Here is a 16,700-nt window from a genome sequence, read left to right as displayed (position 1 = left end):
TAGTATTGAAATATATTAGGGAAATGATAAGATTCTAATAATATCAACAGAAATATCCTCTCAAATAAGAGCCTGGCTTTTCATATTAGGAATTTGTTTGACAACAATTTCTCAATAATCAGAGTTGAAGAGCAAAGTTCCCAAAATTCCTGAATATACTTTCACAGCCTGGGCATGTCATTTGAATTTGGTCCAAAAAAAATGAGAACGACATTGTCAAGGAGAGATTGTCAAGTGTTGTCTCAAGAAAGAGAGGTCAGTGTTCTCTGAAGCATTTTGTTGTTGATGCTACTGCAAATCATTCTGTATGAGCCAGAAGATTCTCTTGGGAATGGATTCTAACTATGTTACAGCTGCAGTGAATTCTGATGTGACGATGGCTGAAGAGAGGCCATGCAGAAAATCTGTGAGACAGAAGCCAACATACAGGCCACCAAGAAGTGTCCTGTGCTCCATGCACCTAAACAAATCCTATTTTGGGAGAAAAAGAGCTTATTTTTCAGGAAAAACAAATTATCCCACGCTCCTAACTTTTGAAGGAGATGGCAATGAACAAGAGTATTTATCCGCAAAAGAAAGAAAACAAGTAAACAATTACCTACACCTTGCAATGCTCAAATCTATGCTATTTTTATACAGTGTTTATTTAATATAAAATATGGAGTGATTTCCCACTTAACAGGGGCTGTGTTCCAGATGTGAATTTGTAATATCTTAACAAAACCCAAAAATAGTGAAATATCTTCACAGAATAAAATAGACACTTAACAAACTTCACACACCTCACTGCCCCCAAATCCACCTCTATACAGACCTTCACAGCAATCTTGCCACATCCTGAGGTCCAGTTTAGGAATGTCTTCACAGCTACTATATCCATGTGGGAATTCAGCCACCCTAAAGACATCATGTTGTACCCTGGTTATGTTGTCACCATTGTCACACAAAACTCTGGCAAGAGATGTCTGCTTGATCTGAATGAGCTGAGCGGGCGTGAAGACACCTGGGTTTTCATACCACAACCTGCAATCTCACAGAAAAGACAAGTCTGCTAGTAGAAAAACAAGAGGCAGATTTTTCAAAGGTATTTCAACACTGTGTTCAGAATGAAATGAATTATCTCATAAATCCTGTTCCCAACTTAACATTGTATCAAGGGACATTGATCCAAATGTAAAATTTTAGTTCATGGTGCCACTTTAGCACTAGCTGGTGTCATGCTGACACTCTGAAAGGGATGTAATCTTAAAAAATTATCTGATTTCTCTCCTAGTCTCATTTTGATGTCTTGGGTATCTCTGGATATCTAAAATGGCACCAGACTTACACGTTAAGTGTTCTTCTAAGTAAGAAACTTAAATGACCATAATTTCTTTCCGTAGGAGACTTTCTTATGGTCATGAAAACATTTTGATGGAATTGCTGAGATTAGAAGAATGGATCTATATCTAGTTTACTATCAAGATAAGTGAGATGATTTAATTTACTAACAATTTTTTAAACTATATTAAACTATAAATTATAAAACTATAACTACATTAAACTATATATATATAAACTATAACTATATTAATGACTATACTGATTCAGGGACTTTCTCATACATGCTCAGTTAATTTATATTCAAGAGGGAAACACTGTGGTTTCAAATAGTTGGTTTTTCATACATAAGGGGCTAAAAGCCTATTATCAATAGCAAATATAAATAATACATTGCTATAAGAAGCAAGCTTCAACTGGAAAATTTCTTTAGCTACTGTTCAAAATTTGAAAACATTTTACAACATTCTAACACATAGGAACCGCTCACTGTGACATCGTTTCTGTCTGCCAAAGCTGTGTCAATATTGACACTTTTTCTCCACCTATTTTAAACAACAATAAAAAAAAGGAAGCTCTTTAAACTTTATGAAAAATCAAAACCAGTAGTAAACTTAGAAGGGTCAAGAAATTTCATTTTACCTATTTAGTGTAAAATTTTCATAAAGTATTGGGCAGCAGCCAATGAATTTCCAAGTACTACAATCAGATTCTCAAATTTACATCTTGACGTAAAGTTAAGTTCCCTTCAAATATCACTCCTTGTTCATGCACTGGCACATCTGCTTTGAATGGTGTTACCAGCTTTGATCCTCTCCCCATTGAAAAGGTTTTTCAAAGAAGTAAGGCTTGTTTTCATTATGTCTAATAATATTTTACTATTTGCTGGCATGTTGCTTCCAAATATTTGTATTCCTTGGACAGCAGAATCCCCTTTCCTAAATATTCAGTGTTTTCCTATAATTTCTAGATGTTGTATCAGCAAACAAAACAAAACAGGAAAAAGTGCTTTTGCTGAAATGATGCAAACAGATATAAACAAAAAGCAGTATGGATATCCTGTTGTTACACAAATAGGTACTTGTCACCAGTAACCTGGAGCTCATACTGCATATATTTCTCCTCCTTTTTCTCTCTCTGCCTCCAGGTATGAGAGTTCTATGCTTTACAGCTTTAATCTTAAACATATTTTATGTAAAAAAAAATTGAGGGTTATTTTAAAACAGCACAGAAAAAGGTTTGGGTTATTGACTACAAAAATTATATCACAGGTAGCAATTTAATAAATTAATTCAATAAAATAACATTAGATAAAAAGAATCAAATCTAACTTCCTAATTCTTCCTCTGTTTTCCTTTTATTAGGACTGAATTAATCAGCCTAAATCTATGTACTCTCATGCCATGAAAAAAACCAGGATTCTAGGTCAAAAATTATGTTAAAATGATGAAAATGTTGTTTTGCAGATGCTGAACAAGTATGAAAAGGAGATCTGGCTACTGTGACAAGAGACAGGACTGTTCTCTTATTTCAGGTATTTGAAAAATGGAAAATGAGAAATTACTTACAATGTGCATATATTTTAAATATTTTACTTTAAATAATTATAATTTAAAGTAATTTAAAAACAATTTAAATTAATTTAAAAGCAATTATCAAATTGTGCTCTTTGGCTTAACCTGTCTGCTTGGTGCATAGACTGCTTGTATTGTAATATGCATAGAAGTTAGTGATTCTGTTCCAATCTATGCTTAAGTAACAACTACAATTTCTTCACCAATAAAATCACTAAATAACGATAAAAGAAGCACCATGCGCTTTTTCAAAAGGGTAAGTGACTAGAATATCTGGCAAAAGGAAACTCAGCATGTGTTGGCTGTTGTGTTTTTAGGGGTCAGTATGATATTCACCACAAAAAGTAACAGAATTAATAAAGAATTATGGCTTCTAACATTGTTTTAAATGTGTATTCTTAATCTTTTCAGTTATATTTTAAAATCATAAATGAACATAAAATGGTGTTTGTTTTGGAAACATGACATTGCAACTGTTATTAATCATCCTTAAGTTAAAATTAATTTTGGTTTCCTTGGTATTTTAATGTACCTGTCTCCATCCCGAATACGCCTGAACTGTGTGCTTAACAGACACATCAAAGTTGGCCCCAGCCGACTCCCTGGAACTAAGTCTTCCACCATTAGAGCAGGAAACAGGTCTATGTTCAGTGGGGAGCCATACAACCTATAAATTGAAAGACACAAGTACTGAATAATAATTTTTTTTATATTTACCTAATAATCAGTACAGGATGAAGCTAAGAGCAAGAGATACAAATAACTCAAAGGAAAAAATGTAGTGATAGCACGACATCTTTTGTGAACAAGCTGTGGGTGTAATACAAGAAACCTGCAATGCAGGTTGTATACACCATGTAGGTCTACATGTCTAGCCCGCATTTTTTATTCTCCTAGCACATTTCTTCTGATTTCTTAGAATTGTTTCTTTTTTGTAGCTTCTCTTTCCTGTGCCTCTGTACACACTTTTTCTATTACTGAGCTGAGACGAATTCTCTCTTTAATTTTGAGCAAATAATCTAGAAGCAGCAGGTAGATGTAGACTTAAGTTCAAACACTGAATGTCCGATTACTGGTAATGAAGGATGTCCACACGACAGTACAGTGGACGATACTGACATTTGTTTCACTGTACAGAATTAATGGAGTTGAACATCTAAATACTTGCAAGAAGCTGGCATTTACAATGACCTCACACTGAAATAGCACTCATATTTAACAGCGTTTACAAAACTAGGCATTTCAAATTAATAATTTCATGAACACATACAGTATATATTACTGTATATATACTGTATATATTCTTAGTGTTCACAAAGATGTAGAAGTAGAGAAATTATCTGCACGTGGAAATTGTTAACATCCATTTTCTGGTACTGATGGAAGTTTCTTAAAATGTCCCTTTAAGTTTTTCTTAGCAAGTATCTTTTTCTAGATAAGACATTTAGCTACCGTTTTTGCATGCACATTTAGATAATTGACTTTTTCTTCACCTCAGGCTCACCTGCTAAGTTTCTCCCTGATTTCAGGATTCTTAATTTCATTTTTCAGATCTTCAAAAGTCTGAGCTGAAGAAAGATTACAGTAAACTCTAAAATCATGGTAGGGAGGAATTCCATGATCTCTGCCTCTCTGAATATTCATAGCTGCCAGATCTAAAGCCACAGTACGTGCCATGGAGAAGAGTCTTTCTGTTAATTCTGTATTGAGTAACTGTGACGGGACACGCATCTTACCAGCAACACCAAAAAATCCCCTTAGAAGTGGATCAATGCCTCCTTCATTTACAATCCGAAATGGAGAGAAGAATGCCTTATGAAGAGGTAGATGGCCTTGTGGAATAGGTTCAAAGTTTTCATCCAGTCGATACAGAAAAGGATTAATGAGTGTGTGACCAAACCTAAAAGCGGCAGTTGCAAACTCATTAGTTATGCCAGAATTAACACTGGGATCATAACCCTTATATTCGCCAAGCATCTTCATGCCTACCTCTCCAAAGATCTTAGGGAGCCAGTGGCTAAATGTTATGTGTTGCATTTCTGCACCAACAATTTTGCGTGTTTCATGATATATTGTGTCACCATCCCAGTGTGGATTGAGTTTCAGTAGCTCTGTGGCAATTCTGTTGTGCTCTCTAAACCACAGTGTGTGGATGCTGGTAAGACCCAACTGTTCGTTAGAGCGCTGATCACCAGCCAAAAAGCAGGGTATTGGGCTCTCATTTTCATCTCTCATACATTCTGTTGGTGGGCCAGTGGCAAATGGAAGAAGGGGCTTGCCAGATCTCTGTACAATGCCCTGCCTCAGAAGACCCCTTTGACTTGCCAAATCTCTGATTTCTAGCGCTTCATGGTCTGAACTGCCATACACGTTGGACGCATCAATGTATGAAGTCAGCTGGTTGATCTGTTCTCGTGGGTATACAGAATTCATCAGGAGAGATGTCATGCCGCTTCCACAAACTGGGCTGGAGCGTACAAAAAACATGCACCGCGCACCATTTCTAACTCTGGGATCATTTGGTGGTATCATGATTGAAAAGCATGGAGGATCATTTGTACACACAGAACTGCAGTGCTGACCATCTGAAAACCTGGCCTCACTTAGCGCAGCAACCGTGAGGTCAAGGTCATGGTCAAGAAACTGACCCCACTGCATGAGCATGTGAGTGTACTGGTCGTCAGGAGTTACGGTTTCGGTCCCGATCAGAGTCGTTGAAACCAAGCGAGGCATTGGGAGAGCATAGCCATTAGAGAGTCTTCTGGGTTCAATTCCCCGGGGCAAATTAAATCCATTTTCATAGACTGACTTTAACAGACGTTCAAAAGCTGTCAGAGAAGCGCCCCACATGGGATGCTGAAGGTTGTTGCAAGTTCCATCATGTGTCCTGTACTTCTGGTGGAAGCACATATCTGAGCAGTTGTTCACTCGTCGATGGGCTGTACAGCCTGAGAGATTAGCTATCAGATTCAAGTACTGTGGGGATACAAGGTCATTATAGTGATAACCTGAAAGAGAAAGCAGAGAAAGAAAACAATCATAGGATTCATAGACTCATGGTCCCCCCACATTTCAAAAAATGAAATGCTATTTTATTTTTTATTTTACATTTCCCACCAGATTAAACATCCCTATTTTTAGATAAGAACATCAATAATCATATATGTATATTTGATCATTAGGTCATTTGAACAACTTGACCATGACTAGGTCAGGAGGACACTTTCTAAAATGCCAATGGAAGCGCAACCTTTACATAATGATCATGAAAGAGTTCATTACTTGCTCCCTTGGGAAAGCAGAGATATTTTCAGAAATAAAAGTCTCATATTGAGACAAAAAAACCATTTTCTTCATGTTAGTAAAAGTATTTTAAAAAATGTCAGTAACACTTAAATGGGCTTTCAAGACTTTAGCTTTGAGACTTGCTTATTCACTGAACATTACTATTTTGTTTTGCTTTATTACAGTGAAAGTTGTAAATTTTAAGGAAAAAAAAAAGAAAAAAATTAAATAACTACCAGCAATAGAGCCAAACATGGTATGATCTCTACAACAAACATTGTGGAGCAACTCATATTCACATTATTCTGGACAAAAACTTTTCTATAGAAAAGTAGTGTTTGTGTAGCATTTGGCACAGATTTTTTCTGCAATCCACACCATTCACCACTGGGACTAAAACATACTTACCATTTTCCTGTATTTTTTTCTCAGTTCATAGAAGAATAATGCATACAAAATATATACTGTAATTCATTAGAATTATGTTTTTAGAACCTCAGACTAAGGTTATGTGCTGCATGAGCTCTGCTGTGGTATGATGGCATGTGGAAGGATTGAAGACCATAAGGCCTCCCAGTAAAATGCAGGCTGACTGCAAATAGTAGAAGAGTCAGCCTGCGTCTTACTCTTGCTGCTGATTAGAAATCATTGTAAAAGTGATTTTTACTTAGTAACATTCTGATTCAATTTCAGGCAGAAAAATTCTGGCTACATCTACATTATCAACTGGTGTAGACCAACAGAAACGTCTCAGTAAAGTAAAATTTTTGCTGCTGAGTAAGACATGCCTACCAAGAGTAGGTTTCCTTGAGTAAATCTTTACTTTGTATTCCTGGACTGAATGTGGCCTGGCTCAGATTTTTTCATTTAAGTTGAAAAGAATTCACATTGTTCAAGACCATATCACAAATCATACCAAAGCACAGTAGTGAGGACAACTTCAAAAAGGAGCCACTGATCCAAAGCAAAAGGCACACCATGAGTGACTAATGGATACAGAGTGTGGAGGAATGAAGTTCCAGGAACCAGGAAAAAGTCCAGGAGGTGGAGTTTTTGGCAGCGTAGATGTACGTTTAGCTAACTAGAAGCCATCATACACCACCATAGATCTTGATCTGCAAAGTTTGCAGTCAGGAATAAAACAAAATGAGCAGTATAAAGGCAAAAGGTAAAAAGGAAATGAGTGAGTATAGAGTGGTACTGTGCTCCCACAGGCTTGAGGGGCTCCCAGCATGATGGCAAACGCTCAAAAATATGAACTGAATGCAGTTTTGCAAGAGGTCAGGATCGGTTAATTGCACAGAGTTGGGAAATATTACTTTTAATCCTGAGCTCAGTCCCAGTGTGCCTGCAAAGACAATGGTCTTCATCTAAATTCAACACATAAACAAGTGCTAGGCACAACTGGCTCTCTGCCAACTTCCAAAATGCAGGGCAATTGCAAACTACCAAAAGCCCAGCCTAGTCTTTGCCTTGAAAGGGACTGGGCTGCTCGCAGCTGCCCAGCTGGGACAGGACCTGTGCTCAGCCAGGAAAGCTGTTTTCTCAGCCTCAGGCTATGAGTACTCCACATGGTTTACAAGGCAAAGCAAAGATATCAGAGATTTAGTACTTGCAAAGCTAACATGCTTATGTAGACATACAGTAATTATTTTATGGAATATTCCATATTAGGAAAAAGAAAAATAAATCACAGAGCAAAACCTGTAAGTGCCACTGGGTAATGCAGCAAAATACACACTTTGAGGCTATAATTAATAGCATATTTAAAATATCCTGGCTGCCAGGATAGTTTAATTCTAAAACTATGCACAGAAAACCTATCTTTTTTGTAATACCACTCCTGTTTAAATGATCATTATTCATTATGGAGTTCTTTGCTTATGATCATTCAAATAAACATTTGACATTATCCTGATTGCCACTCCCACTTCTGCTATCAAGTTGTGAGCAAAACTCAACTATGAATCTTTTGGGTGGAATGACCTTCAGTACTAATTTAAAATTAAAAGGCTCAGGTTCTCTCTTTAGAAGTTCAAGTGGTATGTAATATCTCATGATGGATTGGATTTGTCTTCCTTATGCCAGTCCTTAATTACCTCTCACATTGTAGGCACTAATTTTGCCTTTGCTCTCTAAATGACTGGGTGCTGGGCGTTTCCAGTGCTTAGGAGCTGCCTAGCTCAATTCACATATTACCTATTTTTTCAAGTCAAGGAAGATGTTTCATAGGGCCAGAGAAATGTTGACTGTAAGGGACCTCTCATTCAGACCAAGCTCCTGTTTGAAGTAGAGCTGTTTCCAGCACCTGATAGCTGTATAACTGGTCTAGCAGGCTTGAAAATCTGCAAAGTCTGAGACTCCTCCACCTTTCTGGATTAGTTGTTCCATTGCTGCACTGGTCTTCTGGTGAGAAACTGTTTCCTAATATCTAATCTGAACCTCCATTAATAGCCATTCCCCTTGTTATACAGTCTGGCAGTGTGGAGGAGAATTTGGCTCCATAGTCTTTCCTTGGGATATTCAGAGGTTTTGCAACAAAAAAAAAAAAAAAAAAAAAAAAAAAAAAAAAAAAAAAAAAAGCCTCTGACTGGGAAACATATTTCTTAACTGTTCCCAATGCAAAAGTGCTAAATAACACCTTTCATTTGGCTCTGCATTTTTAAATAAAATTAAATAAGGACAAAAATTATGATTAAAACTCAGAGTATTGGGCAATTTAAATGAAAACAGATTTATTTTACTATTCAAGTTGCCCTAAAAGCCAGATTTCTTTGGATTCTGTAGGTCTCAAATGCAAGGCCTGGTTGCAAACAGAATTTACAGTATCACAGAAAGTTGCCTGATTTTGTATTTATTATCTAGTATCCATAGGCTTTAATGCCTACTATCAGTCCTAGACAACCAGTTTTCACACATCACATTTTATGTATTGCTACTACTATATATTTATAGCATATATATTCAATATTCTTGCGTATGCATCTAATCAGAGAACCAAACCAAACCAAACAGGGTGGCTCTTATAAAACATCAGCCTTCAAAGAATTTTAAGTAAGTTTTTGTGGCAAACAATTCATCATGAATTATCTACTGAGATCTAATAATGAGTAACAAGCTCCTTTCACTGGCGAATATTACAGTACTCCACAAAGCTTGCTGCCTTTGGTCTTATAAATATTTGCTAGCTCATGGTCAGTGTTAAAGTTTTCAGAAGTTACAATAAATACACAATTATAAACATCAAAAAGAATATAATGAGTAAAAGTATTTCCTCTAGATTGCCAGTGTAGTTTTTGGCTGTCTCAAGTCTCAAAAGCTCTCCTAAAACTCTATCATTATTTCCAAATGCTTCAATTGCACGTTTCAAGACTATCCACTCATATATCTACACACATTAGCTGTATGCACTCCAGCTGGATTTCATGAGTTTGACTGGAATCCAATACCTAAAAGGCAGAAATTAAATCTCACACTTTTTTTTGCTAGTTATGAAAAGTAACAAGAACTGTATTTCTCATTACATCAGGTCTGTGTTAAACAAAGCAATTAACTTAGTTTGACACTCATATATATAAAGTAGAAAATAATTCTTTGGATACTATTGTGGTATAAGCAGAAACCTTCGTTTGTAAGGTATACGAATCCTTCTTGTTATGTCATGTTTTCTCCTTGCCAAGGCACGCTGATATTAAATAGTTTTTCTTAAAGAAACAGGAACAAAATACTGCTTATTTTTAACACAATGCAAAAGTCTATTGTCTGCAATGAGACAATGGTCCTAATAAACTAATACACAGAGAATTAACAAACAGAACATTATACACTACATTATGCACTTCTATTATACTAAGTTCGACCAGCAGAAGAATCAGAACCTGAACTTTTTCCTAATATGTCAATGTGACAGAAAACACTCCACTTGAAGAGCTCAGAGATATATAGTGAACAATGTGCAAACCAAGGACAGAATTTGGTAAAGTTTTGCAAAGTCAAATACTTCAATGATTTCAATGTAATGGTTCTGCAGCTGGGACCAAACATCAGAAAATTAATGTCTCCTGAAGTATAATGACTTAAAAAGGCAAATGCACATCAAAACAGAAAAACAAGGAAAGAATACTGACTTGTGCCATTCAGGTCAACCATTAGACCATCTTGTACATGATCTTGAATAAGCTGTAAGGTCCTTTCAAATATTTCCCCAGCTCTTGCTTGCTCAACAGTGTATGGGTCCCTTGGGTATCGAAATAAGGCTAGCAAGTCATTTGGAGAACGAGGACGACTGATAGATAATTTGGGAAAAAAAACAGTAAGTGTACAAAGGAGGTACAAAACAACAATAATGTACATAAATCATGTAAATGTTCAAGCAATGTGATTAGTACATACCTTGGTTACTCATCTCAAAATGGAAGGCAAAGAAGAAAAAAATTCAATAAAATAATAAAAATTAAATACTTGGTAGCAATTAAATATTTAGTAGCATTTTAATACACATTATCTAGCAGAAGAACTACTGCAGTGAACAGAGATCTCAGGAGGAGTGTATAAACGATAGAAATCCTTACATGCTGAACTGTTAGTGTTCTCCGAAACAACCAAACACTAACAATGCCTTTTATTTAATAAAATGGTTTCTTGTTTAATAAATCTCATATTATTTCTAGTATATAGAAAATTAATTCTGACTTCTCAATATGAAAAAAAAAGGGAGATACCTGTCAAACAGATGTGTACGTGTTGAATTTATTGCTCTGTCAACAGTTGCAATTGCTTCCACAATTGACGTTTGTACAAAAGGATCTCCATTTCGGCTGACATTAGGAACTAGAGAAAAAGGAATTCACATGTTATTGCAAAAATGGCCACACACAAAAAGATACTTCCATAAAACAGAGTCTAGACACGACATCATTTCAGTTCTACAAAGTAAACCCCATTCTTTAAATGTTAGTTCATCCAAATAAAAAATTCTTAACCATTTTGAAATTCTATCAAGTCATATTAAAGTAGAACAAAATTAATTTAAAACATAAGTTAGCTTAAGCTTAAAAGTCATGTAGCTCATAACTCAAAAGCAAGATAAAGAGAAATGTATACAGTGCATAGCTGTCCTTTAATTATACCTATAATTTCAAATGCAGATGATGAAATAAAATTATTATTATTATTATTATTATTATTATTATTATTATTATTATTATTATTATTATTATTATTATTAACAATAATAATATTAATAATAATGGATTTTTCTCATGTATTATCAGGTTTCAGATGTTGGTATCAAGAGCCTGACCTATACCCATGGAAATCAATGCAGATTTCCCCTTTGATTTCAGCTAGTTCTGACTTAGTATTGAACTGAGTTAAAGAACTTAAAGAGCTTACAGGAATGTGCTGCAAGAAGCAATAATGAACAAAATTCACATAATTGAATTCACAGAAATTAACATTGTTCTTCTCCTGATCTTAGTATAATAAGCAACACAGATTAATTTTAAAGGGCAGTATTTTTAATTTTTTTTTTTTGTTTAGATCACTCCTTTGTTTCCTACTTTAAAACTGTCTTTTTGATACTAGGTTAAAACTCACATGCTTAAAAGCTATTTAACAACTGTACACAGCACTGGGAATTTAATAATGCATAGGTCTTTTATGCAATGCTTAGTTGCAGCTGGATGTTTGTACAAAATGAGTAGGACTAACAGCCTTCCTTTCAGTCTAAACTAAGAACTATCAGATCCAGGGGCAACAGCTAACAATTTCCAGAGTATGTTTAGATTGGAGAAGTCACACAGGAAGAAGGGTAAAGTAGGGAAAAAGTCCAAAGCATATACACTGGAATAAAATCAGCAGATGTACAAAATCATCTGACATAAAAACTGTTGTTTAAAAGCTTTTCATTACTCCTTTTTTTTTTTCCCTAGGCAACTTTTTATTATTCCTTCCTAAGTGGCAGCTTAAATTATGTCTACACGAGTTTCAGAGTCTAGACCCACTTAATCAAACTTAACCATCTATACCATCAAATAAAACTCCCTGGAACTCTATAGCTGCAGATGAAGCCCCTTTCTGTGCCCTGAGGCCAGTCTCAGGCTTTTGGCAATATATTCCCAGCATCCAAAATCAGCTGACCCTTTCCACACTGCCTGAGGGCAATAGTCCTTGATCCATCCTAATTACCAACTGTCCTTGCTTGACAGCTTCATCTTCAATAGCAGCCATACAGAAACACTATCAGAGAAGCTACCTGTTTTAGGAAGAAATTTCATTTACAGGTCTAAACGACATTTACAGTCGTTTCAGAGTGTTTGTGTGCCTTGAATGACCTGAAGAGTGCAAAACTGCAGTCTGTAAAAATCCAGTGGCTGGCTACCTTCCTTAGTGCTGTCTACATTAGATGTAAACCTGGTATTTACTTGCAGAGCTATCTTTCTGATTAATAGTATATGTGGGTTGAATTATAAACCTCGGTCAGATGTTAACTATTCTGTACTTGATTTTTGTTTAGACTGTTTATTTCTAGCAGTTCTTTTTTTAGACTGATAAATGTTAGGGGTTAAAGCTCCTTGTAAGAGTCTCCCACAATACTTTTTTAAAATTACGCAGGGAGGGGGGAATGACTTTTACCAAACAATGGAAAAGGACACAGAAGAAAATAGCTAAAGAAAAGCATCTTTAAAATATTATCCAACACAGCCAGAAAAACCTATTTCCAGCTTCTATATGCTTGCCTTTATTTGGTCTCAGTCTTAGGAAAGTGTTTTGATTTAGAAACATTCATAAAACATTACCCTGTTTAAAAGAAATGATGACATGCAAGTTTTTGGGCATTTTTGGCTGTGCCATTATAAATACTATCTACCCAGCAATTAACCAATACTTATAACCTGTCCACTTGTCCTCCTTGTTCCTCTGACAGCATCAGTTTTTAAAGCTGCCACAGCAAAGCAGCATCTCATATCCCACTAATCTGAAGGGGAAATTTCATTTACAGCTTCAGATGGAATGCAGATTAATTAACTGTAGTTTCACTAATTTAAGGTTTATTTATGCTACAGTTTAGAAGAAATTACCCACAAAACAATTATTTACTACAAATCAGCAAATAAGCAGTTTTGTAGTTTGCTGATTTCAGCAGATGAGAATGATCAATTTATACCTGTACTAAGTGAATGAAACACATTTTCACTGGGGTTTTATTTCAACTCATGGTTTCATTTTGCAGCACTCTTAGTGACTTGAGAACTAGCTAATCTTTCCTAAACAAAAACAGGGTTTTTTGCTACGCATCTCCAGAGTAGCCAGATTAACTGATTTTCATTACTTTCCCTTTGCTGACTTCATACATGTAGATGGAAACTTATGATTACTATGATTCCTAGCCCTACAATTTTTTTGTCCTGAATAATCTTCACAGATTAAAGAAATATTTTTCATACTAAGAAGTATAGATTAAAAGTCTACTAAAAACAACCTAAAACAGGCAACATCATAGTTTTATTGACACTATGTGATTGATACCATGGCAGATAATATATCAGAAAAGTCATTGATATGTCTTTATCAATTTAGTACACAAAATACAGAACATCCCAAATAACACTGGGAAACAATATCCAATATATTGAAGAGATCTTCACACCAATCTTCAAAATACCAAAGAAATCACTGTTCTATACAAATTTTTTGAAGATACAAAAATACTGTCTTATATTCCCTACTGAGAGACAGAAATCATACAATTTTCTTTTATTTTCCATCAAAATTACACTGAAAAATCAGCAGTTTTGGTCAATACATCAGAAAAGCACTATGGTCAATCTTTGTAGCGAAGTTATTTCCTTAGCCTCTTTTGCTGCTTTATTGCCACTTATTACATAGAAATAATTGATAACTATTATTTGCCATTATTACTTTCAAATAATTATAACAAGATCAAATATTCTTTTCCTCCTGTTTTCTCTTTTAGCTTCTTAAGGTCTGTATGATTTTCCTGAACTGTTTTGCAATAGGTACAGCCTAATTTTCAATGAAATGCTGTAAGTGTCCCTTTGAAGATGCCAAAAGATTTTTATCACATTATGTCTAAAAATTAGACTGGGTATTTGACTAGCAAATTCTAAAAGCTCTAAATAATATCTCAAGAAGAAAGTTGAAAGATTAACGTGAGCCCAAAGCATAGTTTTGGTGCTTAATACATAGAGATATTCCTATAATGACATTACCATCTCACTAAAATATGGGGGAAAAAAAAAAGAATCATGGGAGAAAAATAGAAATATGAATAAAATTAACTAATTTAGTAATTTGACAACTTTTTTTCATTTTACATGTTAGACAATCAGGACAAAACTAATAATCTAAGTCATACTCATGTGTCTTACCATTCACACTCAGCACCATACTAACAGAGGAGTATCCTATGGTGTTGCGGGCAACACATTCATAGCGACCTTCATCGGCTGTGCCAACATCGCGAATGGTGAGAAATCCCTCTGGACTAACATGGAATTTTCCACTCTCAGTTACCTGTACTCCATCCTGCAGGAAAGCCCAAAGTTTACTTATTCAAAATGCACTTGTTTTCATACCTGATTTTTTGTCATCTTTTTCTCTCCTGATTTTAATTTTTATTTTGTATTTCTATTTTGCACACCAAGTTCACAGTCAGATAGATTGTCGTAAGCTTATATAGAAAAATCAAATGCACTTTTAAACAGTACAGTGTATTTCTTTACATCTAAAATTACTCACTATAACAAATAAAAGTATTTTAATAGGCTTTCAGCACATAAAATCTATGACCCAAAAATAAGATAGCACCACTTGAAAACAAACATATTTTATTCTTCTCAAAATTAACCAACTGAAATAGATCAAGAGCTTTACGTATATCAGTTCTTCATGTTCTCATTTAGAAGCTATTTAAGGTCCATTAAAGTAAATTTCTAATACTCAGTAATTGAAGAGACTAATATAATCAGAAAAATTGAATATCAATATTAGCAACTCATTAATTCACTGGCAACTCTGCTAATACTCTATAGTTTGATATAACAATTGTTACATCAATGGAAATAAAGCCACAAAGAGGTTACCAGAAAGTTACCAAAGCCTGTCCTGGTTGGTCTCAAACTAGCATCAAATACAGCATTTCTCATTGTTTTATATCTATAATATCATTGAAAATGTGAATATTAGTAGGATATTCACACAGAACTGTCACTAAATACAGACCTTTTAAGGCATACATTATGAATTTTAGCTGGTCTGCATAATAACTTGCATAACTACATATGCATATTTATTTATATAAAATTCAGGTTTAGTATCAATATACATACTCTGTATTAAATACTTACTGATCGGACTTCAGGTAATGTTTTCAGACACCATAAGAAGCAATAATTTGACAATGTGCACTTTCAAAAATTAATTATGAAGAGATGGAAAGGCCATTGCCTTTCTTTAATAACTGAATATGTAGTACCTTATTCCACGTAATGACTGGCTCTGGCTCCCCTTGAGCACTGCATGGGATCTGCACATTTGTGCCAACCTCCACAGTCATGTCACTGGGAACACTGGCAAATACAGGAGTCACTAAAAAAGCCAAATGATACACTGATATAGTATGAAATACAGTTTGTGCAAAAGACTACCAAAAAATAGGTCAGCACCCTGTTTTTATCACTTACTGAACATTTCTTAATCTATTACACGATTCTATTTGCATGGTTTTTAGTTGCTTATAACTCCATTTGAGGGATAAATCTCCTTTCTCCTTGAAGAAACTAGCTTCCCATGGTATGGATGTATATTCTTTGCTGGAAAAAAATCTGACTGGACATTCAGGCCCAGAGGTAGTAAGTGGAGTTACATCCAGCTGGTGGCCAGTCAAAAGTGGTGTTTCCCAGGGCTCTTTACTGGGGCCATCCCTGTTTAATATTGTCATGAATAACCTGGATGAGGGGAATCAAGTGCACCCTAAGCAAGGTCATAGACAACACCGAGCTGGGTGGGAGTTGGTTGACAACACCAAGTTGGGTGGATCTGCTGGAGAGTCAAAGAAGTCCCACAGAGGGAGCTGGGCAGGCTGAATAGATGGGCTGGAGCCAGTTGTACAAGGTACAACAAGGCCAAGAGCCAGGTCCTGTCCTTGGATCACAACAACCCCCTGCAGTGCTGCAGGCTAGGGCAGTGTCTGGAAAGCTGCCCTGTGGAAAAGGACCTGGGTGTGCTGGTTGACAGCATCTGAACATGAGCCAGCGTGTGCCCAGGTGGCCAAGAAGGCCAGTGACATCCTGGTCTGTATCAGCAATAGTGTGGCCAGCAGGATCAGGGCAGGGATTGTCCTCTGTACTCAGCACTGGTAATGCCACATCTCAAGTCTGTATCCAGTTCTGGGTCCCTCAGGACAAGAAAGACACCACATTGTGGTGCTGGAGCATGTCCAGAGAAGGGCTGGTAAAAAGTGACAGGACAAGAGGAAATGGCCTTAAGTTGCACCAG

General features: G+C 35.7%; 1 protein-coding gene across 1 annotated transcript in view; it reads right to left on the bottom strand.

Moving 5' to 3' along the window:
- Positions 1-16,700, bottom strand: part of PXDN (peroxidasin) — an 80,856-nt gene that overhangs the window by 11,760 nt on the left and 52,396 nt on the right. The window contains exons 13-19 of the mRNA XM_062488517.1: positions 15,679-15,791; positions 14,573-14,729; positions 10,901-11,009; positions 10,307-10,464; positions 4,399-5,902; positions 3,427-3,561; positions 815-1,023 (exon numbers count right to left, since the gene is read on the bottom strand). Of these exons, the coding sequence (XP_062344501.1) occupies positions 815-1,023; positions 3,427-3,561; positions 4,399-5,902; positions 10,307-10,464; positions 10,901-11,009; positions 14,573-14,729; positions 15,679-15,791 (2,385 nt within the window). The remainder of the gene's footprint in view (positions 1-814; positions 1,024-3,426; positions 3,562-4,398; positions 5,903-10,306; positions 10,465-10,900; positions 11,010-14,572; positions 14,730-15,678; positions 15,792-16,700) is intronic.

The sequence above is a fragment of the Cinclus cinclus genome, chromosome 3 (genome assembly GCF_963662255.1).
Source record: "Cinclus cinclus chromosome 3, bCinCin1.1, whole genome shotgun sequence".
NCBI lineage: Eukaryota > Metazoa > Chordata > Aves > Passeriformes > Cinclidae > Cinclus > Cinclus cinclus.
This window is presented reverse-complemented; position numbering and strand designations above follow the sequence as displayed.